At 38.6% G+C, this 27,602-nt stretch overlaps 1 protein-coding gene and 3 pseudogenes across 2 annotated transcripts; 3 read left to right on the top strand and 1 right to left on the bottom strand.

The window, feature by feature from the left end:
* Positions 1 to 181: 181 nt before the first annotated feature.
* LOC143471033 (uncharacterized) lies at positions 182 to 18,651 on the bottom strand. 2 transcript variants are annotated; one of them, XM_076969358.1, is made up of 11 exons: positions 18,444 to 18,651; positions 11,763 to 11,928; positions 10,895 to 11,092; positions 9,663 to 9,751; positions 8,980 to 9,219; positions 6,553 to 6,746; positions 4,591 to 4,723; positions 3,682 to 4,380; positions 1,614 to 1,814; positions 1,362 to 1,448; positions 182 to 1,117 (listed from the first exon to the last, which is right to left on the bottom strand). In XM_076969358.1, the coding sequence occupies exons 1-11, from the start codon at positions 18,544 to 18,546 to the stop codon at positions 1,002 to 1,004; spliced, it is 2,226 nt and encodes a 741-aa protein (XP_076825473.1). In that variant the 5' UTR covers positions 18,547 to 18,651; the 3' UTR covers positions 182 to 1,001. The 2 variants fall into 2 exon arrangements, with proteins under 2 accessions (XP_076825473.1, XP_076825474.1); XM_076969359.1 differs by lacking the exon at positions 3,682 to 4,380.
* A 2,862-nt stretch (positions 18,652 to 21,513) lies between these two features.
* Positions 21,514 to 22,191, top strand: LOC143471398 (glutathione S-transferase Mu 1 pseudogene; annotated as a pseudogene).
* Positions 22,192 to 23,275: 1,084 nt separating this feature from the next.
* Positions 23,276 to 24,364, top strand: LOC143470718 (glutathione S-transferase Mu 1 pseudogene; annotated as a pseudogene).
* Positions 24,365 to 26,576: 2,212 nt separating this feature from the next.
* Positions 26,577 to 27,361, top strand: LOC143470771 (glutathione S-transferase Mu 4 pseudogene; annotated as a pseudogene).
* The last annotated feature ends 241 nt before the right edge of the window (positions 27,362 to 27,602 follow it).

Genomic DNA, 27,602 nt, shown 5'->3' with positions numbered 1-27,602 from the left:
AACCTTTAATTGCGCGGTTTAATTTTTCAGAAATGAACTGTATGTTCAGACGCAGCGTGCGTCTACTTTTCAACCGTTTTCAACCAGGAATGCTTCTTAACATTTGTTGCGTGTACATAAGCAAGACAACTTCGGCTTTCTGTCTATCAAGGTCGCTCCAAATTAAATGACACAAGTACAGTTAGAAGACGAACAAACATTTATTGAAATAGTCTGTCGAAAAACTTGCACTTGCGCCTTACAAGGTCAATAAAACTATCAGGGACCTTATTAAGATCAGTCATTCTGCATGGCTACTGCATTTATAGCAAACTGTATAAGAAAATGACGTAGATTTCAATGACGTAACGCGTTTGGATGACGTAATGTGGTTGACATGGAATAGAGAGACGCAAAGCTGGAATAAAACCGGTACGATATAATGTAAGAAAACAAACCATGTACAAGTAAAGCAAAAAGATACAGAATACTCTTTCCACACAAACACTATAAAAAATACCAATCAGCAACTTTCGTAAGGAAACAAATTTGGCTCCATACAAAGTGACTTATATGGCTAAATTGGCAGTGTTTTAGCACATCTAAGGTCTAATTTGAAGGTATTCAACCGTTTATAAGCAGTCTTACTAATGTGCTTTATACACTTACAACCATTCTGCTACAAGCGGTTTGATAAAACATTTTTGGCAGATTTTAGGTAGCTTAAACTTTAGGGAGACGCACACAAAAAGCATGTTTGCCACAAAAAAAACAAACTCTAGACGATCGAGTAGCTATTTCAGAAAAAAACAAGCGAACAGACAAAGTTTGTAACATCTACAATTAACTTATACATTCTACTGTAATTTGAAGTAATAAGGTGGTATCACAACGAAATACACATATTACATAAACAATAAGAAAAAAAATCACAAAATTCCAAACGTCGTACATTTGGCAATATTAAGCAAGTTCTTCGTCAAATTCAGAAAAATACTGCACCAGTTTGATCAAGGCTGAAACTACTGTGCACTTATTAGTCCCATATTTGCCGTGTGTTCCTTTGCGCGCAATCTTAAATTGTTCAAACTCGAATCTTGCTCCGCAACGCCATCGTGCAGATGTACCGGGGCCCCATCTAACAAAAGAACATTTGTGATTTTCTTGATTAAATGTCATTTTATGTTAAATGTTTGTTGGAGCTGTAATTTTTTCTATATATACCAACATTTCCCATTAAAGTAATGACTTATAAATATTTCTTTGTAAATCTATTGTCAATTGTCCGTAAATGTATAACTAATTGTTTACAAAACTATAAATCCAACCAAACCAACTAAAATAACCTTGAAATTACTCTCCAACGCCCAAAAAAAACTCACCGAAAACGGGCGGTTGAGTGATTTTCCATGATTCGTTGTAGCCTGTATAGGGGTGCCTCGCGCTTCGCTGGTCTGGGTAATTGCTGCCTGTCAGGGAAGAGTAACTCTGTTTACTTCAAACCTTTGCTACGTGACGTTACAAAACCTTTACTGAACATTCTGTATTGTAAATGGAGCCAGCAAATAATTAATATGCGAGTCCATGAAAACAGTAATTTATTCGTTGCGAGCAGTTCGTTGTGGTCAACTTACCATAAAGAGAGTGATCGGTAGCTGGCGGTAGAGGTGTTTTCTGTGATGATGTCTTTATCGCGGAATACGAAGCTGGATTGTTGACGTCAGAATAGGCATTGTTATCACAAGTTGACGGAAGTGATGTAGTGGGGACGCAGGATGGACTTCCGTTTGCTACGTCACATCCTTCGCTTCTGTTCGGATCTTGGTGAGGCAAGACTGAAAATTTAGAGTTAAATTTGCGTAAAATGTTCAAAAATATACGACAAAAAGCTTCACTTTTAGAAAGAGAGAAAAAACAGTAAGTGAGTATAGTTAAAAAAAGCAAGCAAAGGAAAATAAAAATGAAAACAAGACCGATGAAGATTTTCTGCAAAAACATCCTTAAGCCCCGTAAAAATACATAACATGAAGCCATCAACCACAGGGATTAACTTGCGTCCCACTCTAAATATTGTCTTCTGTCGTATCTCAACGATCGCCTTATTACCTCACAAAGCTCTTTTAGAATGCCGTAATTAGGTTTATCCTGATAACACAGCTCGCTCCTGTTTCGTAATAATGTCTCTTTTTGGTGCTGCTAGGTCGTTGAGTAATCCCGCAAAATTGCTGCCTTGCTTAAAAATTACGTTCTTCCCCCCGCACAAAAGTAGACAGAGTTTACGTAGGAGCACGTCGCAAAAGTACGTCACCCACAAACGAAAATCGCAGGTGATTTAAATAACGGTTATTTTTATAACAAAAAACAGGCTTATTCTCCTTGCACGCAAAATTTCCCGAAAATACATGAAAGGTTAATCTTATAATGTTAAATTTAAATTAAAAAATGTGCATAGCTTTGCCGTGACGTATCAGGCCTTAATCAGATGAAAACCATTTCGTTTTCAAGTTTTCGCTTTTCCAAAATGGTGGCAGAAACTTATCCTTTTGTGCCTTGGGGTGGGCGCAGAAGTTGTCCCGTGGCCCCAATTTTAAAAACGCTGATATTTACCAAAACCCATTAAGCTATAAAATCTCAATGAGTTTATTTATGTTTTGTGTTCCACATATTTAGGGTTACCTTATATTACTATCATATACTAAAATTAGGCAAATCTAACATCCTATTGGCACTAGATCTGCAGAATAGGCACCAGTCGTAATGAAAGCGCTGCGACTTCGAAACATTGATAAGTGAGTGTCCCGTGAACAAGTCTGCCGGTTTAAAGGCAAAACAAAAAGTGTTTTTGGCAAAATTACTTTAAAATTTGGATTCCTTTTTGTAGAAAATTTATTTAAATATTTATTAAATTTTTTTATAGGAAATACTGTACACAGAAAGATTTTACAAAATTTTTGATTGTGATGTTATTGTAGCTAAAACATAGAACTTATACAAGAGCGAATTCAAGATTTGGTTGAAAAAATGAAAAACGCAAACTACAGCTATACAGTTTAACCCGGTTTTCAACCATTTCCAGAACTTAATGTTTCACCCACAACTGCGGAAGTAAATTCAGTAAGTTCTGGGTTAAATTTTCGCTTAAACAGGTGCAAGCGTGTAGTTGGTATCATGCGACTTACTGCGAGGGTCACCGGGTACCCACTCAACTGTAATCATAAGCTTGACAACCAACTAAGATGTCGGGTGTAAATCTGTTAAAACAAAAATTAAAAAGCTAGAAGAAGTAATCAACGATTGCTGTGCGGCTGAAATATTATCTTTTTTACAGATCACAGTCATTATTTTATTTATCGCTATACATGAAATCGCTGTCAGGTTCCCAAGTGGTTCAGAAATCTTTTAATTTTGGACTCAATTGCTCTACCGACGCTTGGCTGCATTTTACAGTTATAACGCTGTTTAAGTTGTCGTCTGCGCACAACCTTAGATCTCAGCCCATAAAAAAAATGTTTTGTACAGAGAGAGGCAAAGTGATTTATGAAGTAATAAAAAAGTCAAAAAGGTCACATAAACGTAACCACTAAAACCATAAAAATCAAGCACATTAACACAACCAAAATGACACTACCCAGTCAACATAAAGGAACATGTGGTATGTAGAACAGAGTTAGTGTTTAAGACAACTACGAATGAAAGAACTACCTGAGAGTTGTGTTTGATTAGAAGATGTCGATGGAGCGTAGTGAGCATGATGATGATAATTTGGATGAGATGAACCGTGCAGGAATGACGGGACCGGGGGGAGGGAGGGGCACGAAGGAGAGGATTGGTTTGGATCCCGATGATCATTCGGGGGCAAGGCGGGGAAAAACGGTTGGTTGGGAGCATGGTTTTGGTTAGGATGCATCACGAATGCGGGATCGTGTGCGTAACCAGGGGCAAAAGGAGAGTAGCCGGGCCCCATGTTTGTCGTCGGAAGAGCTTGAGAAGTGGGGTAAAGAAACGGTTGGTAAGATGACGAAATCTCTATTGGAGCAGCGGGTTTAGGAGGTTGGTATTGTACTGGTGTAGGTTCTTGTTGGGTTGGTACCGTACTCGCAATAGTACCGGAGTGTACCCCTGGGGCAGTCTGCAGGGAATCCCCAGGTTGGTTAGGTCTGGTAGGTTGGTTAGCTGCGGGGTCGATGGGTTGCATCGTGGTGAGTTGGGGTTCGTGCGATGCTGGGCGGGGTGTGTGGGGTGAACTAACAACTTGGGGGTACTGCGAGATTGGGTTCAATTTATCGATTGCATTGGTGTTGAGGTGTTTTGCAGCTGGGGTCACAGTTGCCCCCAAATCATCGGTTTCCTCTTTAATGCTAATAACCCGATCACGTTCACTTCCAATTTGACCGCTACTACCTGTGGGTGATGAACAGGGTGAAGCGGGTGACTTGAGGCCAACGGAACCCTAATATTCTCATGGGTTCATTACATCATGAAACTTACTAAACTTCATTTCATGAAACGTACGTTACTACAATCATAACTGTCGTGACTTCACAGACAACGTCTACATGACACAGGCATGACGTAATGAGGATGACGTAATTAAAAACCACCCTACTGTACCTGTGTAGATTGCTGAAGAGCTCTCCGGGCGAGATTGGTGCAAACTCCCGCAGGCGGTACTGGCAGGTGCCGTGGTGCGGGGGACCATTGTCCCACACTGTCCGAACGTATCGTATTCGCTTCGGTTGGTCGCCTGAAATATTTAAAAAATCGTTAAGGTTTCTATGCCTTTGAAACACTTTAGACTTTAGGTCCTGATAAAATAAACTAGATTTCGAAATACAAGGTACAAGCATTCACCATTCATTTGAATGCAAAGTCGTGTTGGTGTAATTATGAAAAATAATTTAACAACAATACTACTGCTTGTATTGAAAAGGCACAAGAAGCGTAAATTTTCCAGTACTATTTCAAAACAATATACGGACATAACGGTTATATGTTATTCCAAACAAAATAATAGGTCTTAGGGAAGATTCGTGCTTTGGCAAAGAATTCTTTCCTTATGTCGCTTCCTCAGCGCAAAAATGATCTTTATAGAATGTAGGAAGATTGTCTTCGCGCTTAAATTATAGGGTCTAAAACGCGCACCCCCTTTTGTTGGCACCATCCAGTAGGATAATATTTACCCATGATTATCGCGAAACAAGAAAGGGGCTTTATTATCGAGATAAAAGAAGTAACAAAAGGTTTTGTTTCTTTATATTTCCTCCTTCAAAAGCGGCTTCGAGAATTTCAAGGAACAATAATGGAACTGCACGAAACCTAAAAGAAACACTCAGAAACAAGCACAACGAAAAACAACGAGAGACAAAATAAGATGACTGAGTCGGGAGAAAAAGACAAAAGCATTTACTGTAAGATCAAAAAATTTTGCTGTCGCGGGATCACGATGAAGATCAATTTTAAAACCTGGAAAACCGCAACTGTGAGGTTTTATTTCAAGCATCGGCAAATATCGTGATCGCTTATGATATTTTTAGTACCGAGAATCTCCTCTATTGGGACCAAAGTAAACAAATTAAATATGAATTGACGATCGGTTCCTGTATTAACTCGTCTTGCAAGTTTGTTTTCGATTTGCAAAAGGGCTCAACACATCTATTAGAAATACATAAAAAAATACCGAAGCCAGTGATTTTTGGAACCCGTAATTTCTTTTCAAAAAACCTGAACAGGATGTAGGTAAATAAGTACTCGGCCATAAATCATATAATGTCTGTATAGAAAACTTCTTCCTCTAACATTTTAATATGTTTGCGCTTGTAGCGTTTACACTGTCGTTTGAATTTGTATTCAAATATAGTCAGAAATTTGATAACAAAAATATAGCCAAACTATACAACATATTACGTTGTTTATGTTTCCAATAACGCACCACAGAAAAATAGCGCTAAATAATATGTCATTTTGGCCATATTTTTTACTGTTACTGTGACACATTGTCTGATTTTTCAACAGAAAAGTCACAGGTGGCAAAAAAGGCACTCGATAACCGGTCAAGTCGCCTCTGTGGGATCATTTTCGTGATATTTGATATTTTCGTGATATTTACACCTAAAATAGAAACTCTAGAAACTGCAAACTTTATCAAGTATACGAGTTTATAACTCCGTCTGGAACAACAGACGTGACGTGCTAGAATCCTCACCCAAACCCTCACCCAAAACTAACCCCATTATATACGTTGGAGGTTAAGGTGAGGCTCATTAAGTTTAGGTCTGTTTTATTTACACAGTACTCCGGCCGCGCTGCACCACAAAGTAGAGAAATATTCAGCTTTGACTCCACTAAAGAATTTTGATGCTTATGATATGACACTTGTCCAGAAATTGTTGTACTGAGTTACAATAAAGTTTGTTTTTGAGCTCAAATCCAAGCAAATAATAGACCCCCGTGTCGCGTCACAGCTTGAAAGCACCACAACGCCTAACCTGTAGCACACTGATGTAAGCTATCCGCAGCCCTATACATTTCGAAAACTCTTTCGCAGTTTTTCTGAAGTTTCACTGAACAGCTCACCTTATTGTCCAAAGATGTTTCTTTCATTCCTCCTGCAGCAAACTGGCGTTGTGTTCCCTGCAAACTCTGACCGTGCATGTTCGATATCACGTGATTAGCTTGGTGTGGGGAGTGGGCTGCTGAGGCAAAGCGGTCGTGGTACATAGGTCTCGTCGACCCTTCTGTGGGGACGCTTAAGCTGGGGTAGCCGTTTTCTGTTGACAAAAATAATTCCTGTTCGTTAAACAAAAACCAGATGATAGTTGAAAAGTGACGTCATACGACGCATGACATATAATTCAAGTAAGATGATGATGGTGATTTTACTACAGCAGAAGATTCTTAAAAGGAGGAGTCGTTACGTGTAAAGCTGTTGTCAGCTGCTTTCTTGGAACCCTTGAGCTAATAAAGTTTGAAATTCTGAAAAATGACTTCGCAGCCCCTGGGAAATATTGAAGGGATGTCCAAGATTTTGTGGTTGTCCAAATGATGTAGTAGGCCACGGTAAATTTTAATGTCGGTCTGTTTTAATGAAATTAAGTCTTGCTAAAGCCCCGGTTAAGATGTGTATTGAACGCTGTAATTAAGCGTCTACACCGATTCGTACAAAGGTGCTACAAGAAGAACAAGGCACGAACTTTTCACGTGTTTTAGACTGACTGAAATCCAGCAATCCCGTAGGCGCCAGTTGAATACGACCCATGATGCCTAGTGGCACCCTTTGATCCTTACTATCGTTTCCTTCGTAGATCATTGAAAGTAAAACCAATTATTACATGTCGCCTTGAAATCCCTTTTCTGAATAGTCAGGTACCGCCAACGTAATGCTGCAGTCAAACGGGTTGTTAAAGACCAAACGGTTAAGACCCACTAATGCTAGGCTTAAGCGTTAGGATTCAGACTTTATCATAAAGCGAAATGGTCAGGATATTTTGACGATATTGTTTGTTCTGTCGAAGGTACCAGGTTTCCAAAGAAATTGCTTAACTTATGTAAAGTATTTGGTAATTTAGATGGGCTAATTTTTTCGGTATTTTTGCATTTATAAACGCTCATGTAAAAAAGCTTTAGTTTTAAGTTAAAAATTTATTATCAGTTTAAAATTATCGTATATGGTTAAAACGAAAGCCCAAGTAAAATTGACCAATAAAGTTTCCGAAGTAACTCTCCCAATACACAAACTTCAAGTTTTTTACCTGCTAATGGCAGAAGACGTTCATTTATGGTGGCATCAATCATAGCCCATTGCATGACTTGAGTGAGGAATTCAAACATTACTCACTCCTCGACCTTCGCTAACGAGCCTTAAAAAGCTTGTCCAAACACAATCAAAAACACGTGTCTTTACTCGGGCACGTATAATTGGATCAAATAATTAAGCGACTGATTTGGGCGTTGGTGCTTTATACTTTCATGGGAAGAAAGAACACAACGACCGTCTATGCCCAGTTGGACATTATTTTAACGTTACCATTTCTTTGGCCGGTGAATCAGTTCTCCTTTCTTCTTATTACTTCGTTGAACATTACGTAGGTGTTGAACAGTTTTGAGAAATTGACGCGACGTTTGCTTTCTGCGTTTTTTATTGGGTGATGTTGATTACGCTAATAGCGGGACCAAAACACCATGGTATGATGTTACCCATCGACGTCACACCGTAAACAACCCACAATGAGAAGGGCCGTCTATCTTGACTTAATCGCTCGTTTGATTCATAGCGTACCGGCTAACTAGTTACTGTTCCCATTGCCGCTGGTGTTTTCAGAAAACAATTTTCGATACGTGATTCAACTGGTCTCATTCAATTACCCGAACTTAAATAGGTCTGCCCTGGAGTTAATTTGCATCATGTGACAGTCTAAACGTTGCCCTGTTTAGACTAAAACACGCCCGGATCGCTTTTATCCCGGGGCAATTTTCGAAATGGGTTAGACACCGGGTTATTGCTTCCTTTCTATACCTTCGTGACCTCTTCCAGTCGCTTTTCTGTAATCGTTTGGTGTCACAGGAAATTACCACAGGAAAACGAACGGCTCTCGAACATGTAAAAAGCGGCTGTTATTAGGCCTACAACTGTACGGGATAATGAACAGCTTGTCGACAACTAACGCTCCATCATTTCAAACTTAAAGTCTTAAAATATTTAACACGTAGCCGCATTTGCGCGGGTATGTGTGATCGATCAATCATGAGGCCAGAATGATTTTTTTGGGTAGGGTGGTGTGATTTTTTTGCTTAATAAAATAAATTAAGCAATAAAATTTAGCATAAATTTAGCAATAAAATCGTTTTTTTTCATAATTCGTCTGCTTTAGACCTACTACGTTTCTTTGTAAATGTAAACGACTTTTTGATTCACGTAACGAATAAAATGCCATAAAACCAATAAAGATGGATGATAAAAAGGCAAAATGAAACGCAGATAGAGTGATGGAAAACATATCGTACCTTGTGTTTGGTGAGGAGGATAAATCTGCATCCTCGGAACGGAGACACCGCCAGGAGGGGTGAGGTGGGCCCCTTTCGGGTAATTGTACATTGCGGGATTTGTCTCCGTAGAAGAGCCGTGGACATGATGTGGAAGAAGATGAGGATTGGATGGAGGAATCCCGAGTATCCCGTTGATAGTATACGAAGATCTTATATCGTGGTCTGCAGTCATGGACGGTATGCAAGTGGAAGGCATACCTGGAGTTAAAATGTTTTTCTATTAAATTGGTATTTTTAGGTGATTCTAAAAACCAGGAAAGAAAGTCGTATCTTCTGTACTGGTTATGTTTTTTATAGACGGTCGTAAGAGTGTCACTGTCATAAGATTTTTGTTCATATCACCGAAATCAATGGGTTTGATATAACTTAAAGTTCAGGATATTATATTCTAAGATCAGGTTGATGTCAAAATATGCTCGTAAATTCCTTTGCCCTAATAAAAAATTCCTTTGCCAGTTTAAAGAGCGTTGAAAGCAAAACGTTTCTCAAATCGAATTTTCAAATTCTTCACTTCGAGTGCGAGGTGTTTTAGGTGTAGACATGGGTACACTTAGCGTAGACATTCCATCGTATTAAATTTTTCAAGGAATTTGGCTCCGAGCTTCGAGCTTATTTGCCCCAAGAAAGCAAAATAAACTTACCCAGTGAGGGGGAGGGAGGCATGCCAACGACGTGAGCTAACTGATGGTGATGATGCTTGGCGTTCTCCGCCGCTTTGTTGCGCACAATTCTGAAAACAATGGAGTAGAAAAAATATCTCATTGCTGCTAAAAAGACGTTAAAATAAATTTTGGTATAATAATCTCCACTAAAGACCGTGGGTAAAGTAAAAACTAATCACAAAGCAGGAAGCAGACCAACACTATACCCCAACATGTACAAACAATTGTGACTAACATAAGACGCAACTTACATCAGCGTAATTCATGTCTACATATATCCAAGGTATAAGCTGATGATGACACCTTGGTGCCCTTGTGCCTATAATTCTATCACATGACCAAAGGCCTCCATTTATTTGGGTTATATTTCAAAATATTTCAGCTCTAAATCTCTCCCTTCCTTTATTCTTAGAACGATCACAAAACGCATTATGTTAATCATGACGTCGACTAACGCGCCATTACGTCTTCAAAGCAACCCGTACACGTCATACAAAGGGTTAGGCTTAGAAGCGGGTCTTTGTCTAATCTCTCCCGTTTTTGTCGACCAAGAGATTTTTATGCTTTAACGCCATTTTGTTCCGAGTCAGGAAATTTCACGATAAGTCGATTTTAACCAGCTTGGATTTAAGCAGAACCGGTTTGAAATAGACCTGTAAAGCAATTTCGACTTTAGGCAAAACGTCCACTGGTTTTAACTACTGTAATCTGCGGAAAATTTTCTGGGTGGTCTGCTATGTTACCCCTTTAACGATATGAGTTTACCCTGAAATGTAAAATATAAAGGGGTAAAATACGTTTAAGTTAATGGTGTTCTCACGACTTGACGGAAAATGGCTGTTTATTACTTAATGTTTCTCGTTTTACCCAATTTAGGTTTCCAGTTCGTCATAAATCGTTCATAAATGTCTTCTTTATTTCTCCACATGCAACGTGCAATAGCAATAAACATCTTACAACCGAACCTGAGGGTGCCATTTGGGGTCTCAAATGTTACAAAGCATCTTGCACTTTAACAATCTCCCATTTTGTTATGCGATACATTGTCTGTTATTTGACAGAAAGCGAAATATTTTCAGTCTTTATGAGATGCTTATGTTGGAAAACTACTTTTAACTTTCCCCAATAGGTCGGAGTGTTGAACAGCAGCAAATAGTAATTTCATGGTCATAACTCTTGCACCACAAGAGCTTACACGTATGTGTACTCACCTGTTAATGGAGCTAACACTTGGCACATTGTCTTGGTCACATATCGTTTCGTTCAGCAGCCTGTCCCTTATCTCCCAGGCGAACATGGTCGGGTTCTGTCGCTTGTATTCGCAGATTTTTTCCACAACCCTTGGGGTAGCCACTTTGGGTTTGCTGCCCCCTATCACTCCGGGTCTTATGCTGCCAGTTTCGTAATACCTGGGTAAGAAATATAATTTTGAGCCGGTCCCTTATGCCGACCGAGCCTGTAATCTATAAATTTTGTAAATATCGCGAATGATTAATGATAAGCAGTTTAAGCTGCCGAAACAATAACATATTTATATGACCTCAAGTTTTATTAGATATTATTTATTTAACAGTTGTGGTACAAATGTGGGAATTGTCTTGCTTTTCTACGATTTTGTGGCATAAAAACCGAAACAAAAAGTTTAGAACTAGGTCTGAAGCAAGGTAACCCTTAAAACTAAGCGATAATCACTTCGATACTGTACAATACTAAATGTCAAAGTACACTCATTAATCAATATATATAGACTCTTCCTAAATACTGTATTTTGCAAAAGGTGATTTCATTTCACCTTTTTGAGAAAGCTTGGTAAATGATTTTTAGTGTAAACGGCGTAAATTCGCAAGTTTTAGTTCAAATATTTTGTGTACATGACGAAGCAGCTCTTTTTTTAAAACTGCTATTTATCGGATCAGTTGAAAGTTCAAACAGTGAATGACATGCTTTGAAGTTTACGGTTAATTTAACGCCAGACTAAAATAAATTGTCTATTTTGGAAATCCGTTTAAATCAGTACAAAAACGTTTTATGTTGCGAGCTTAAAACTCCGTCGCTATTTCGATATTTGGAACCACTAACCTGGCCAGGATCTTGCTCACGCATCCGTGAGAGACGCGAAGCTGCCGCGCGATGTCGCAAGGGCGCACTCCGTGATGAGCCTGGTCGACAATCTGCTGACGAATCCTATCTGGAAGTGGACGCCCGTTGACGTAAACACCTCCCAGCTGATTAATACCTCCGTGGCCTATGAAATACGAAAACAAAATCGTTAATTATTACACGGCACATATTGCCTAATCTGCACCTGTCCGACGTACAACCCTGGGTATATGTAATTGTAATTGATTTAAGCCCTAACTACTACATGACAGGGTTAGAACCCTCAATGAGTATAAATAGCAGCGGAACGGTTAATACCCCTCAGTCACTGCTATGCTGCCGACACTGAGTCTAGAATTTAAAGACGATGAATGTGAATTTTGATTTTCTTGAAAATTTTGAAAAGAGAAAATCAATACGAAATTATTAAAGATAAAGGCGATATGTGTGACACTTTAAAATGGATAGATTTCCGCTTAAAACTGAAAATGTAGCTAACAATGGTGTAAATAGTCTTTTTATAGTAACAAAACGGAGACATCACAAAATAGCGGTAACTTAGACAACATTTAAATATGATACGATCGAGTCATTCACCTTTAGACAACAGACAACTCTATATGTACGGAAACTAACGTTTGATAGGTCCAACAAATGAAGTTAAAAATATTATATGAAATTTAACGAAATTCAGCTCAATAATATTTTAAGAGACGACTCTGCATATTCTCATCTTACGTATCAACAATGTCGTAATAATTCATAACGTTGATTTTTCTCCCCGGAAATACTTCTTTAAGTTTAAGACCTTGTAAATCGGCGGATGTCGCCATAACAGCAGTCAGTAGGATTCTCCCACGCCGTCCAGGAACTGACAAGCCGTAAAATCCTCGCGTGTTCCTTGCTCCGCCCAATTTAATTTGCCCAAACAGAAAAAACTAGCTTCAAAAACAAACGATACACCGCTGGAGGCTTAGGATGTGCTTGTGGCAAAAAAGATTTAACTAAAGCAGGGTACCGGTTGAAAGCATAAGAAAGCATTAGCCATCATTCATTCATTCATTTTGTCCTTTTCCGCTACACGCTTTCTCGCCTTCCGTTTCACATGGTTGCCCAAAGTTTTTGCCGGTTCGTTTAGCACCTTATTAATAATACTCTTTATCGCTTGTTCTCTTATGTGCGGGCTTACTTCCAAAGAAAATAGATTGTGCCAAGTGTCAATAATTTGAAACAAATCTCAATCAATCAGGCTGACGCGACTGCTAGCGACAAAGTGGTCGCTGACGGGTTCGCGTCCAGGTCAACGGGGGGTGTTGAAAGGCGGTGGATTTGAATGGAATAATACGATTATAATGCGGTGCTTTTCTTTACCAATCAAACACGCCATTGATTCGGCAACCCTGTTACTATTGGCCATACTTTCCAACCCGATTCAGACGGTCACCCTTCTTGAATAAGCAGTCAGTCAACTGTACATCTACGATAAACTATACCAAGCCGCAGAACGTGCGCCGGATAGAACTTTTACACGGACTTTACACATATTTTTGGTGCCATAGTAAACCGTCAAGGTGCTTAAACACCTACAAAAGTGTGAAAGTTTTTGTAACGAGTTAGATAGGTTACAAGCAGGCCAGAGCTTGCCGGTGCCTGGTGCCAGCAGCCACGCAGTTCTTTAGATCTAAGTCAACTCCGCTTTACCCCGTGTTGAAATGCATGAGGCAAAAATTTTGTAGCTTCCCTGCGATTGGTCTGCATAGACCAATCAAATTAGTGGACGCAATTTGACTTAATCAGACCGTTGCATTATGGAAAGTCTTTTATTTCATGACGACGTCGTTCCCTTCTGCTGAACACTGGCAGAAGTACGAAATCTAAAATACGGCGAAACACGACATTTTACTGTACATAACAAGAAATATGTAGTATTTCCGTTATAAATCAAGAACTGTGGAGACGAGGAAATAATTGCCTTTACCTGGATTGTTATTTTGCTCAAAGGAATACTTCCTGTCCTGTACAGAATCTCCGAATACTTATATTTTGACAAAGTTTTCAGTAACTTAGAGAGGTTTCATATCTGGTTGGAAGGTAACACTGAGTGCTTCCGAGTGATTGGCAAAACCACTTCATTCTTCACGATTATTGAGCGCGATTGGTCAGTTGACCGGCAGAAGACCGCTCCATGTTTAGTGTGTGTTTGTTTAAGCAATGCATTGGAATGACGGTCGTATTTTCTTCAAAATGTTTTCAATATTTCTAGAAAAACCTGAGTTGTCTTTTATGGTTAAAGCTAAGCTTCGATACGAATTAAACGAAAAAGGTTTTTTGACAAGTGTAAAACCAGATGACATTTGTGTCAGAATAAACCTAAAACATTAACAACCACTAATATAGTGAGAAATGTTCAATTAAAATCAGCGTCACTCGCATAATGACAAAGACTCACTTCGGAGAGAACACGCAAGAGCTTACATGCTGTATGAAAACAGAGCCCTGTGTAAGCTGTGGAAGTTTAAAGTAACAAGAACATCCAACTTTCACCCATCATCCATCCACCGTCAAATTGATGAGAATGAATTATCGTTGAGAAGTGTTCCACTGAATAGTTTTTATAACAGCAAAGTTGTCTTCGTTTGAGAAAGAATTAAAATTTCTCGCTCGTTATTGTTTTCCTATTATTACCTATGAGTCATTTCATTATAAACGTGCTTATCATATAGGTTTAGTGTGGTTATGTTATATAACTACATTTTACAATTTTGTGAAATGTTACTTTGAAAGAATTGCTTTGGGGTAGAAAAAATTGGTTGATAATTGTCAATTTTACCTTAAATTCTAAGAAAAATAGCACAGAATCTCTTCTATCACACCAACTTTAGCAAACGAATTAAACCTCCAATAAAACAACACATTATTTCGAATCCAACTTTCATCGCGAAGACCAACTCTTTAACCGCTCATTGTCAAAACAAGTTGGTATAAGACGTGGAGCGTCGAGTATTTGCGCCACCTGCGCGGGAGAAGGAATAGCAAATGAGGGCGACACAGAAAGCGTACGAACCTTACAGCTGAGTTTTGTCTCTCGCTGAAAGCGCGTAAAGAAAACGAACGGCTGTAAATTGCGGGGTCTTGATGGGCAATTGAAAGTAAAGCTACGTTGTTCGAGAGCCTAAATTTCATCCGAGAATTTTCCTATCTACATAAGAGGTTTTTGGTGATCAGCAGTAATAACACACACGCAAGTTGATGGTGCTATAAAATTGCTCGAAACTGAATTAAGCAAAGCAAACTATGACAACAGCCGGCCACGAATTGGCATCTTAATTGGAGGAAATGTGATTAATCTGGAAACAGGATGTAATAATTTTAAGAGCGGAAATGAATATAACACCAAAATAAAAACCCAATACTTTCACTACCAAAAAAAGGAAGAATGACGTCATAGATAACTTAAATGCCGCAATACACCCGCGCTTATAAATGGCATTAGTTTGCGCACACAGACACATTGCTTTTTGAAATATCAACTTTCGGAGAAATTTCTTGCCGCAAGATAATGTCCATGAACAAGTTTTAATGAAAATATTCCAATTCTCAGCGGAACCAACTGATACAAGTTCAGAACAACTCAAAACATTCACATAGGTATGTCGTAACATCGGTTCCAATGTGAAGCAATTACATCAAGTCAATCCAGATTGCTTTGGATTTGTAGTTTTACCCACACCAAAGCCTGAGCGCCTCAGCCAGGGTTATTTATCACTTTCGGTTGAAGTAATCTTTGCTTCACGCAATCGCGGCCCGATTGGTTTAACCTATTGATATAAACCTATTTGTAATAAGCGAGGTTAATTCCATGTTACTTTTAATTGATAATAATGATCGTGTAACGATAACTGATCCTTATAAAGATTAGAATTTGAACCGAAGGAACGCATCGCTAGCGTATGACTCCGACTGCTATACAATAAAGGAATGCATGGTACTGAAAGCACTGGAAACAGAGCAGATTTCGACAACATTTAACGAATTGTAGAAAATGATGAGCCGGGCACAGGTCAAATGTGAATGTAGAAAATCGCCCTTTTACCATCAAGCCTACTCCAGCGCTGCTCGTATGTGGCAAAGTGAATAAACGACGTTATCTTTTCCATTTCTGAAAGCGCTTTTGTTACACTTTCAAAACGACACTTGACGTTTGAAATGTCTTTGTTTATACCAAGGAAGAGCAAATATGTCCAAGGACCATTCTAATTAGTCCCGTTGATCTCGTTATTATACGTTGCTGGCTCTTGTACATAACAAGACATTCAACCGATATGCAGTGCCATACACCTCAGGTTTTAATCGAACCGTCAACTCACTGTTGTGTACTAGCAGAAGTGCATGGGTGCTGTTGGCAATTTGCATGTCCACTAGCAGATGTCCACAGAACACGCGGTGGAGCGATGAACGGAATGTGATCCATAACATGTCTTAACGACGTTATAAAATTCTCATAAATGGATGGTTTGGCAACAGCACATTTTCTTCTTCTTTTCAACCTCGAGATTGTATTTCCTACCATATATCCGTCCTTTCTATGCGCTTTGTTTTTACGACAAACATACTCGAAAGTAGCTTTGATGTTGGTAAGACGAAGAAAGTTGTTACTGATACTTTTGCACCAAATAATTTGAAATTGTAGTCACGCATTTTCGACAAAATTTCGCTACGGGATCTGGTGGTGACAGCTGAACGCGTTAGAGAGTTCAAATAAACGGACAACAACGAAAATGTTTCGTCTTCATAATCGAGGTGAAACGTATTTTGTGTTACAACTAAGAAACAAAACCTAACGCACAATCTTCGGCGTAATTACGAGGGAAAAGCAATCACGTCTTCCTGCATATCGTCTTGATGTGCGCTGCAAAAAACAACCTCCCACTTCACAGGTTTATTGCCGTAATGACGTCATGTGATACGTACGTGACGTCGAAATGAAAGCGATGTAATCTTGAAAATCAAACACCTTTAAACAAAACCCATCACAAAACCCTTCATCAGCGCCGCAAAGAGATTTCCTCTGTTTAAGTTACAAGAACGTACGCTCTGCGGCAATGACATTCCAAAGTCAGTATAAATTTAAAACAAGACAACGTTTTTGCCCGTTATTAATCACAACTACATAATGTTGCCGACTTACAAAAAGGAATTGAGCCCCAGCGTGTGGTCATCCTAGCAGGAGTCTATTCCGTGCTGGATGCCAAAAGGCTACTACTTTAATTCAATTTCCATTTGTCAATATGCAACGAAACAAGGATAAAAACCGACAATCATGTGTTAGAAAATACCCGTTGGTGACACAGCGGACTCAGGACGAGCGCTAATATGAACTACAAGCGATTATGAACGCAGTGGCTTAGACCATAACAAAGGAGAGTATTTCACCTAAGTACGGGTGCGGTGTATTGTAATGATACTTAAAGTCATACATGCTCTGTTTTATTAATACAAGACATTTCGTACGCACATTATCTATTTGAATAGACGAAAACGGCTTATGTGCTGAGCCTGTGTATAAAAAGTTTTTGTTGAATTATGCGAAATACAATGTTGAGAGTTATACCGGTGACCACAAAGAACACCATAAACATCATAAACTAATCATAAAATGCAGGACATGCATGAATCAGAAATGTTGACTTTTTAAAACGTCCGAACGTCAATGAAAGAGCGACTAAAACTCACTCAATGGCAATTCCTTGGACAGACATCAGCCATCGACATCTCAAACCGTCAAATTGCAAACGTCGTCCCTTGGGTATAAGATTTCAATGCCTTGATGGACAGCCAATTAACAAACTGACATACGAAAATTGGTTTGGGCATCAACCCTTAAACCAAAATACTGACTTGACGGTGTGAGGAACAACAGCGGTTGGAGATTTGTCTGTTTAAAAGTTTAATTTAGCTCCGGTTCAAGCCAAGTGTAGAATTTCATTAAATCTGGCAGCAGATCTATCTGAGGTTGTAAATATTTCTTTATGAATTTGCCTAAATCTTCTTCAAATTAGTCTTAACGCTATATAAATGTGACGATTACTGAGTGTTATATTAAAGTTATGAAACCAGCAGGGCGCTTGCAAGTTTCCTGCCGTAACTTCTTTAGGAAGTTACCGGTGATGTCAGAAAATGGCGACCGGGGTCGATGTTTTTTCAAAGTTGGCGACCTTCGCCTGATAGCTCCCTGCGGAGTGATCGGGGGGAAACGATTATTTCTGCCGCGACCTGATAAAAGGCAATTACTGATGTTTTAGTCAAAGGGAATTGCATTTCGACGCTTTTTGAAACCTTCTCTTTGAAACCTGGTTTGCGTCGGTATACTTTTAAGCAACAAAACTTAGTTATTCCAGTTATTTCATTCAGTCCGAAATAAATCAGCTTGCTGGTATTTACAGCAGCATTTACATTACCTTAGTTGTATACTTAGTATCTTAGTATTAATAGATTCTGTACAAAACACACACACCTAACTCACTTGACACAAATAATTAGAATCAAGAACTTCAAATACAGTTACAATTTGCTTCAAATATTTCATTATGAATTCAACTGGATATAATTAGCGTTAAATAACTCAAAATCCTAACCTGAAATATTTTTAAAAAATCTTACCTGATCTTGTCGGGGTCAAGTTCATCGGGTTCGGGGACCCTCCGGTGGCAAAATGATGCCCCATCGGGCTCGGTCCAACAGTCATGGCCGGACCCCAATTCATATTATAGGGGCGACGATCCAAATTTACAAACTTTCTCCAAACGACAAGCTACACTTGACTACAAAGATTACCAAGTAGCTGATCACTGATCAAAAAGTCCAAAAAATCACAATTTTTAGTTGCGATATAAACTTTTAAAAGCTGTAAGACTGCGAAAACTTTCCTGAAATTTTTTTATACACGTCTGGACTTGTATATTGTATAATTAAAACCTTGCATTAAAAAAATAAAAAGATAAAAACGTTAGTACAAAGGAGACAAAAATACGTTGTTGACTTTAAAATTTTAAACCTCTGGGGATCTGTGGTAAACTATCCTAGGCACTACTACACGCTCATAAATAAAAATTCTTTCAATGGAAACTTTAACTTTTATCATACGCTACACTTTGGCCGTACTACTAACAATTTAGTACTGATTCTTACTCTGTGCAATTTTAAGCATTTCGTAGCACTCAAAGCATCTTCTATCATCATACCGAGAATATTCCATCTCATTGGGAAATAAACGACGTAAGATTTTAGAGACACGCGCGATGCGTTCCACTCGGTGCACTTTTTATGTGAAAAAGCGAAAAGCGATTTCGCGACTTTAGCCGAGTTCTCGAGAGCTGAAAAAAGCTCGATGGCGTATTGGGCCTCACCTCGAGTGACGTAAACAAAGTCATAGGAAAACGGGTGACGTCGTTCGCTATTAAAACCACTTAAATAATGTTTTCTTGTGACAGGTTTCCCATGATTATTGTCTTTGCTGCCGACGAACGGAATTTAGCTTCATTTGCCCTTGTGGTAAAATGACAAGCGAGGAAACGAATTTAAAATTCAGAAGAGATATTTCTTCAATAACAGATGCGATGAGTCGCGATATTACAGCTTTTGCTAAACTTATAACCTCAAGCTGATGTACATTTTGCGGTGTTAGGCTTCCTAAGTCTGTAAGTTAATTTATGCATTTTCACGGAAAAATTTACATTTTACTTTTCGTCTTTGTTTTTAAAGCACTTGACGAAAGGAAGTGTTGGATACTTTGTTGTAGGAACGTTCCCAATCCGATTCCCATTTACTGCAGAACAATCCTGCCTTTTGTTAATCCCTTCCGACAAACTTAGCTTCCGTCGGCGGCATAACTTGGTGCACTTGTCTTTGAAATCCTGTCCCTTCGTTTATTTTGTTTGTGCGCTGTGGCAAGTCTTTGACAATGGTCTCCTGTAACAAGTTTGGCGCCGCCTTGACTACACACGCCACAATAACATCGTGCAGTCATTTTGTCAAGTTTGTCTTCTATCGGCAAACTAATTAAAACTACATTTCCTCTTTTGACAACTCTTTTCTTGCTAGTCAGGATTTTTGATTAGTAATTAACAGTAATTGCTTTATTGCATTGATCGACTTCTTTTGTTTGGGTTAAACTTTGTTTAGACATTTTTGGGCAAGTTTATTTAAAAAAATTGGTATATTAATTAATTGGTATAAAATTATTTACAAGATATTCTGTTTGCAGTGTTTGGTATTTTTGCAGTAGTTTGTTAAAATAGTTAATAGTTTCAAACAAGGACGCATGGTTAAAAGCTTACCGTGTTTGCTATGTACTGACACAGGCCGGTAATACTAAACACGAAAAATGATCACAAGGTGATGCACGAGGACCTAAATACAAGTCCATTCTACATGCGGTGTTCTTCCGTGTGGTTGCGATTTAGCGGGCGTCATATACAAAGCCGCCCTGAAGAAACCGAGATAGGTTATGTCTTAATGACAAGTAAGACATAGCGGTTGATTACGTTCTACATGTTTTTCGCTTTTAAGTGCGAATTCGTATTATAGACAGAAGTCTTGAATTTCAGTCAAGCTAACATGGGTTACAGCTTTGCAAGAAAATCTTCATTTAAAAGAATGGGCCAAAGTTTTGTGCGATGTTTTACAACGTATCGTTGTAAATTAGCATTTTGCCTATTACGAACTTAAAAATACTCGTTAACTCTCTGTGTGGTTAATTGGCAAAAGCGTGACAAAATCACACAAACATCAACCAAAGAGGATAGTCGTAATACTTGCTTTTTCTCGATGGCTTGGAGCTTGTGTATCTTCATTGTACATATATTATATGATGTTTAAATCACTTTTTATTGTACAAACGAAAGATACTTTGAAAGTCAAGAAACAAACGATTTAATGCTTATTGATTGGCCATATGGCTTGGTCTGTTGAACTGTGGCAATAGCCTAATGTCGATTTGGAAATGCTTATGGATGGGATGCGGTACATCAATCGAAAATAGGTTGTGTGCTTTGTACAAACGAAAACACAGAGCTCGAGATTAATAATTAACTCACTTTACGATTAATATCATCCAGAAAGGCCCTTATTTTCTTCAGTAACCGACATGTTATGGTTTGTAAGAATTGTTTAACTTTCTCAGAGTAAGAATATCTGAGCAAACACGCCATAAAGTATGCTCTCAGTACAACAGCCTGAACAGTTCAGTGTATCAGCTTCAGGCGAAAGACAATCGTTCATGTCAATGAGTAGGAAATATCTCCGTTACCGCTTTAAATAGATAAGCAGATTGTGCGTTGTCCCACCATGCAATATTGATGTGGGTATTGAATAGTTCTGACGTAACGTCTCGCTTGAATGCACATTACTAGTTCCTGCTCCCAAACGAGTAACACGACGCCAAGTCTGCTGGTAGAGTAAAACGGCGCGTTTGCAAAGTTAGGTGCGATTTATGACGGCAACTATCTCTTGCATTTCAAAATCAGCATGCGCAATGTGCTAGCACGTTCATCAATTCCCTTGTGATGGAATGGAGCGGAGTTATAAGCGTTGTGGCAGCAAACGCTTCTTAAATAACACTTGGAGATGTATCAAGCAGTTGTTTCAAGTTTGTATGTTTGCGATCATTTGTGATTATATTTGATATGTATTGACAGGTGCATGTTGACTGGCCTGAAAACGTATAACAAAAATGTCTAAAATAATTCTTGGCTATTGGGGTATTCGGGCTAGGGGTGAATCCATTCGTTTAATGTTGGAATTTTGTGGGGTTGATTACGAGGACAAAAGATATGAAATGACAGGGGAACCCCCAAACGTGAACAGAAGTGATTGGCTTGACGTCAAATTTAAGCTCGGATTGGACTTTCCAAATTTACCTTACATCATCGACGGTGACGTCAAGATGACGCAACAGTGGGCGATTATGAAATACCTCTCCAGAAAATACGGAAAACTTCTTCCGAAAACTGATGAAGAGATGAGGAGATGCGATATGGCACAAGAAACAATTAGGGATTTACTCTTGGGTTTCAAGCAGGTCTTATTCGGCAAGGACTACCAAGATGCAAGAAAGAATTTCGAAAAGGAGGTTTTGCCCAAGCATCTTGAAAGCCTGGAGAAGTTTCTCTCAGACAAAGATTGGATGTCCGGTGCCGCTCTCACCTACGTTGATTTCGAGATCTGCGAAAGACTCGACGAAATGATTGAACTTAAATCCAGTTGCTTGGATAAATATCCGAATGTGAAGAATTACAAGGAAAGGTTCTTTGCACTCGACAAGATAGCAGCATATCGTCGCTCTGAGAGGTTCAAGGAATACCCGATAATAGTTCATATTGCAAACTGGGGATTTAAAAAGGAATCTTAAGGAAACCAGTTATCTATGCGCTTTATGTAATCCCATATTACTCATATTACTATCTTGATGAGTCTGTTTGTTATGTGTAGATCAAGTGACTTGAAAAATAAAAATAAATTGACTTGGTATATTTCAGTCCAGGCCGATGCAGCTGATGCAGCTGAAATTTAAGCCAATGCAATGTTTTGTGTTCTTGTGCAAATAGGGAATGTAAATGACGCAGTTTTAAACAGAAAGAAACAACTATAACTGCGTGACTTTTCAGACGAAAATCAAGTAAGCAGAAAATTACAGCAGCAAAATTTATACCTAATTTTCAAGGAGAACACAGAAAATGATCTGAGCGAAATAGTTCAAGACTAGTTTTCCTGTAAAGTTATTTTGAGATTTTGGGAAAATTTTCGTCAAAAACACTTTTTAACGGTACGTTTTCCTTTCTTGGTTCCAATGACAACCAAAAAATTATTTTCGTAGATACGATTTTCGAAAATCAGTGGATCCACTGCTAAAGCATTGATCTTGTGCCCAACCACACACAAGTGTCGCGCAAATGTTTTTCTGTTTCAATAAATAGAGGCAAGACAAGAATGCACGCAAGAAACGCGTGACGTCAAACGCGCAGGAATCACAAAACCACTCCGTGTCTTTCATTCTCTTGAGAAACTCAAGTTTATTGAATTCTTTAAAATGGTATTGATCTGCTCTCTACTGACACCGTTTGACAATGTGATGTAGAATAGAAAGTCACAAGAGGGCATAATCGAGACGACAGTAAAAGAGATGTTGAAAAGACATTGATCACTTGAAGCGATGAATGAATCCTGTAACGGTTATAAGAGCAAATAATGACTTGATAAAAACGGCGTCGATCGACGTTCTTCAAGTGAACAGCGAATTCAGTTATGGTAGTCAATTATTATTAATGGGGGATTGCTTATATAAGGTCGTTTTAGAAACGCTTGGTGTGACTTTGAAGTTTGTGAGTGTGTTTAATTGCAGCACCATCCATAAGCGGTTTTATTCAGGAGGGATTTGGAAAAATATTTGATCATTTAAGATCAGGAATTTAATATTTCATTGCACGTGTAGGATCGGATAAAGTTAATAAAACTCAATAAAAATGCCTAAGATTATTCTTGGTTATTACGATGTCAGGGCTTTGGCTGAATCAATTCGAACCATATTGGAATATTGTGGAGCTGATTATGAAGACAAAATATATCAATTAAGAGGGGAACCACCTAATGTTGATAGAAGTGATTGGCTTGGCGTCAAATTTAAGCTTGGATTAGATTTACCGAATGTACCCTACCTTATCGATGGTGACGTCAAGATGACGCAACAATGGGCGATTTTGAAGTACGTTGCCAGGAAGTTCGGAAATCTCGTCCCAAAGACTGAGGAAGAAACGAGAAGATGCGACATGGCACAAGAAGTGAGCAAAGACATCTTGTCTGGGTTTTTTCGTGTGATTTTTGACTTCGCCAATTACGAAACCTCGAAGAAGACTTTTTTGGAAGAAACTCTGCCGAAAATACTGGAAGCCATGGACGCATTTCTTCAGAACTCTGATTGGATGGCCGGTTCCACTCTCACCTACGTTGATTTTGAGATCTGTGAACGCCTCGACGTGTTGACTGAATTTAAATCCAGTTGTCTGGATAAATATCCGAATGTGAAGAAATACAAGGAAAGGTTCTTTGCACTCGACAAGATAGCAGCATATCGTCGTTCTGAGAGGTTCAAGGAATATCCCATTGTTGTACATTTTGCAAAGTGGGGTTACAAGAAGGAAAAATAAATGAAATAAATGGCTTTCTTCGTTTTTATCTCTAACCACAGCGTATAATCAAACAAATTGTTTGCTTTCCTGAGTTATAGTAATTACGTAATTAAATACAGTAATTTAAACCAAAATACTGCTAAGAGACGTAATACGTAAACTGTATGTAGCCTAATCGAATTATGATCATGCATATTGTGCGTTGAATTTATGTATATTATCTTTTGTGAAATCACACAGCTAGAATGTAATTGAAATTTTTATATAGTTATCTACAAACCTTGGTTTATGGAGGTAACGTAGCAACCACATAGCATTTACTTCTGCGAAACATATTTAACCATTGCAATTGTAATTGCGCACAATTATCTGCTGGAATTAAACACGTTGCAATCGTCATTCATGCGATTGCAAACTCTTCGGAACGTCATAGCCAGATTCAGCGATCTGTTGTTTCATTGAAATTTGATTTACAGCATTCAAGCAGAAAGCGGAACTCATATAGGTAGGTAACTCACATAAGTCGCTGTCGTAATGTTAACAATACGCAAAGTACCATCAACAGAAATCAATACGGTTGCTGCCATGTCGGCTCCTTCATTGAATGGTTAAAGCAAACATAGACCAGCGTAAATCTTTACCAGTAAATGTTCAGCGGATTTCTGGATTTCTTTATTGACGACTTTATAAGTCAAACAATGACAGGCGTATTTTCTGAATGATTGCTTCCCAAACGCAATGTGTCGATTTCGCGGCTAAGAATCGGCCTTAGCTTTGATTGGATATTTTACGCGCAACTAACTCAGACCAATTCGAAACAGCAACTTTGTTTAAAAATCTATGGACATTGTGCACGCAATAATAAATTGTGAAAATTTAATTTTTCACGCGTCGATCTCTTCAAAATCCATCAAATCATAACAACCAGTCAGTTCCCCGCGTAAATGGCCCAAGCTCGTTTATTTCGTGCTTACCACCTTGACAAATTTATTTGGAAAGATAAGGTTCCGGTTATTGAGCGAATTTTACATCCATCTAGCTTTCTTAGGTTTTCTAGATGCTTTCTTTCAATATTATGTCGTTAAGTTTCCCACATGGCGCACAACGACATCAATCGTCATCGACACGTCATCGACACGTCATACATCATACAAACAGTGATCACTGGCTGTGATGTAATTGCAATGTCACGCTACAATGTGCATAGACACAATCCATCAATTAAAAAGCAACCAATCAATTCAAATGATTTCCGAATCTAATACTCTATTAATTATTTATTTACTGCGTTCATTATTGGACAGTGTGAAAAACGCTTCGAGTATGTGAGAAGTAATCAAAGTGATGCTTCTTCATTCTTTCCACACAATGGACAACATATCGGCTAAATTTGAAACTCGTTGATGCCCAGCTGCAGGGCTGCAACCCCTCCTTTAACTTTTTCAACTTGAAATGAAGCAAAACGCTCACGTTCTATTTTTCTTTCAAAGTGTTAAATATTTTTCATTGTTTTTTTTAATATTTTTTTATTATTATCTTTTTTCGATATTTTTTTTGAAATTTTTTTTTAATTGAAACCAATTACTGGGCTGCGCCCTACAGTATTTTGGCTTGTTGTTCTTCTTCGACTCACAGAAGGAAAATTCCCTGTTAGCAAGTTGTAAGCAACATAGTTGGTGGTTTGGTCAGCAGGAGTAGCAGTCTGAAATTGTACAAAACTGCGCAGCACGCACTGGATTCCTGCTGATCTTAAACAAGTTAACATTGCTGGCAGGTCAACGCTGCTGCGCTGGTACTGGATGACTTACCTACTTGCTACTGCAACAGGACCTTTCACTTGTAGGCTAGGATCGTTTTAACGGTCGTTTTAAAGACGCAATAGGCGAGACCGCTAGACTAAGGCAATGAACCTGGGAGAGGCTTAGGCCAAGGTTGTGTGGGCAAGGCAGGGCAGGGTTCATTTCGTATTGAGTTGAGTTAGCCTGCTAACTAACTAACCAACTAACCAACCAACCAACCAACCAACCAACCAACCAACCAACCAACCAACTAACTAACTACTAACTAACTGGTTAAAAGTTTTCATAGAGCCTTGTAGAGGAAAGTTTCAAAAGTAACTTTGATTAATCAAAACAAATCATGAACATAAGCCCTTGCAAAATTTCCTGCTGGCGCCACTAGTGGTAAAGTTGCAAAAACTTGTCTTGGGCTCTTAAATAATTGCCCTTTTCTGACATCGTGCGGCAATCCTACACCAAAATAAAAGTTTCAAGAAATGGAATTAACCAAAGTAAAAGAGATGTTGAAAAGACCTCATCACTTGAAGCGATGAATGGATCCTGAAACAGTTATAAGAGCAAATAATTACTTGATAAAAACGGCGTCGATCAACGTTCTTCAAGTGAACAGCGAATTCAGTTATGGTAGTCAATTATTGATGGAGGATTGCTTTTATAAGGTCGTTTTAGAAACGCTTGGTGCGACTTTGCAGTTTGTGAGTGTGTTTAATTGTGACACCATCCTTAAGCGGTTTAATTCAGGAGAGATTTTGCAAAATATTTGACCATTTAAGATCAGGAATTTAATATTTCATTGCATGTGTAGGATTGGATAAAGGTAGTAAAACTCAGTAAAAATGTCTAAGATTACTCTTGGTTATTACGATGTCAGGGCTTTGGCTGAATCAATTCGAACCATATTGGAATATTGTGGAGCTGATTACGAAGACAAAATATATCAATTAAGAGGGGAACCACCTAATGTTGATAGAAGTGATTGGCTTGACGTCAAATTTAAACTTGGATTGGATTTACCGAATGTACCCTACCTTATCGATGGTGACGTCAAGATGACGCAACAATGGGCGATTTTGAAGTACGTTGCCAGGAAGTTCGGAAATCTCGTCCCAAAGACTAAGGAAGAAACGAGAAGATGCGACATGGCACAAGAAGTGAGCAAGGATATCTTGTCTGGGTTTTTTCGTGTGATTTTTGACTTCGCCAATTACGAAACCTCGAAGAAGACTTTTCTGGAAGAAACTCTGCCGAAAATACTGGAAGCTATGGAAGCATTTCTTCAGAACTCTGATTGGATGGCCGGTGCCACTCTCACCTACGTTGATTTCGAGATCTGTGAACGCCTCGACGTGTTGACTGAATTTAAATCCAGTTGTCTGGATAAATATCCAAATGTGAAGAAGTACAAGGAAAGGTTCTTTGCACTCGACAAGATAGCAGCATATCGTCGTTCTGAGAGGTTCAAGGAATATCCGATTGTTGTACATTTTGCAAAGTGGGGTTACAAGAAGGAAAACTAAATGAAATAAATGGCTTTCTTCGTTTTTATCTCTAACAACAGCGTATAATCAAACCAATTGTTTGCTTACGTGAGTTATAGTAATTAAATACAGTAATTTAAACCAAAATACTGCTAATAAACGTAATACGTAAACTGTATGTAGCCTAATCGAAATATGATCATGCATATTGTGCGTAGAATTTATTTATATTATCTTTTGTGAAATCACACAGCTAGAATGTAATTGAAATTTTTATATAGTTAACTACAAAGCTTGCTTTATGGAGGTAACGTAGCAACCACATAGCATTTACTTCTGCGAAACATATTTAACCATTGC

The sequence above is a fragment of the Clavelina lepadiformis genome, chromosome 9 (assembly GCF_947623445.1).
Source record: "Clavelina lepadiformis chromosome 9, kaClaLepa1.1, whole genome shotgun sequence".
Lineage (NCBI taxonomy): Eukaryota > Metazoa > Chordata > Ascidiacea > Aplousobranchia > Clavelinidae > Clavelina > Clavelina lepadiformis.
This window is presented reverse-complemented; position numbering and strand designations above follow the sequence as displayed.

What these genes read in the sequence shown, in the direction of transcription:
- LOC143471033 (XM_076969358.1), bottom strand. Translation starts at nt 18,546, where the DNA reads ATGAATTGGGGTCCGGCCATGACTGTTGGACCGAGCCCGATGGGGCAT. An exon ending in TCCTCCTCACCAAACACAAG is followed by an intron (nt 6,747 to 8,979) that starts GTACGATATGTT and finishes TTTTGTCAACAG; the next exon opens with AAAACGGCTACCCCAGCTTA. An exon ending in TAATCAAACACAACTCTCAG is followed by an intron (nt 1,815 to 3,681) that starts GTAGTTCTTTCA and finishes CTAAATTTTCAG; the next exon opens with TCTTGCCTCACCAAGATCCG.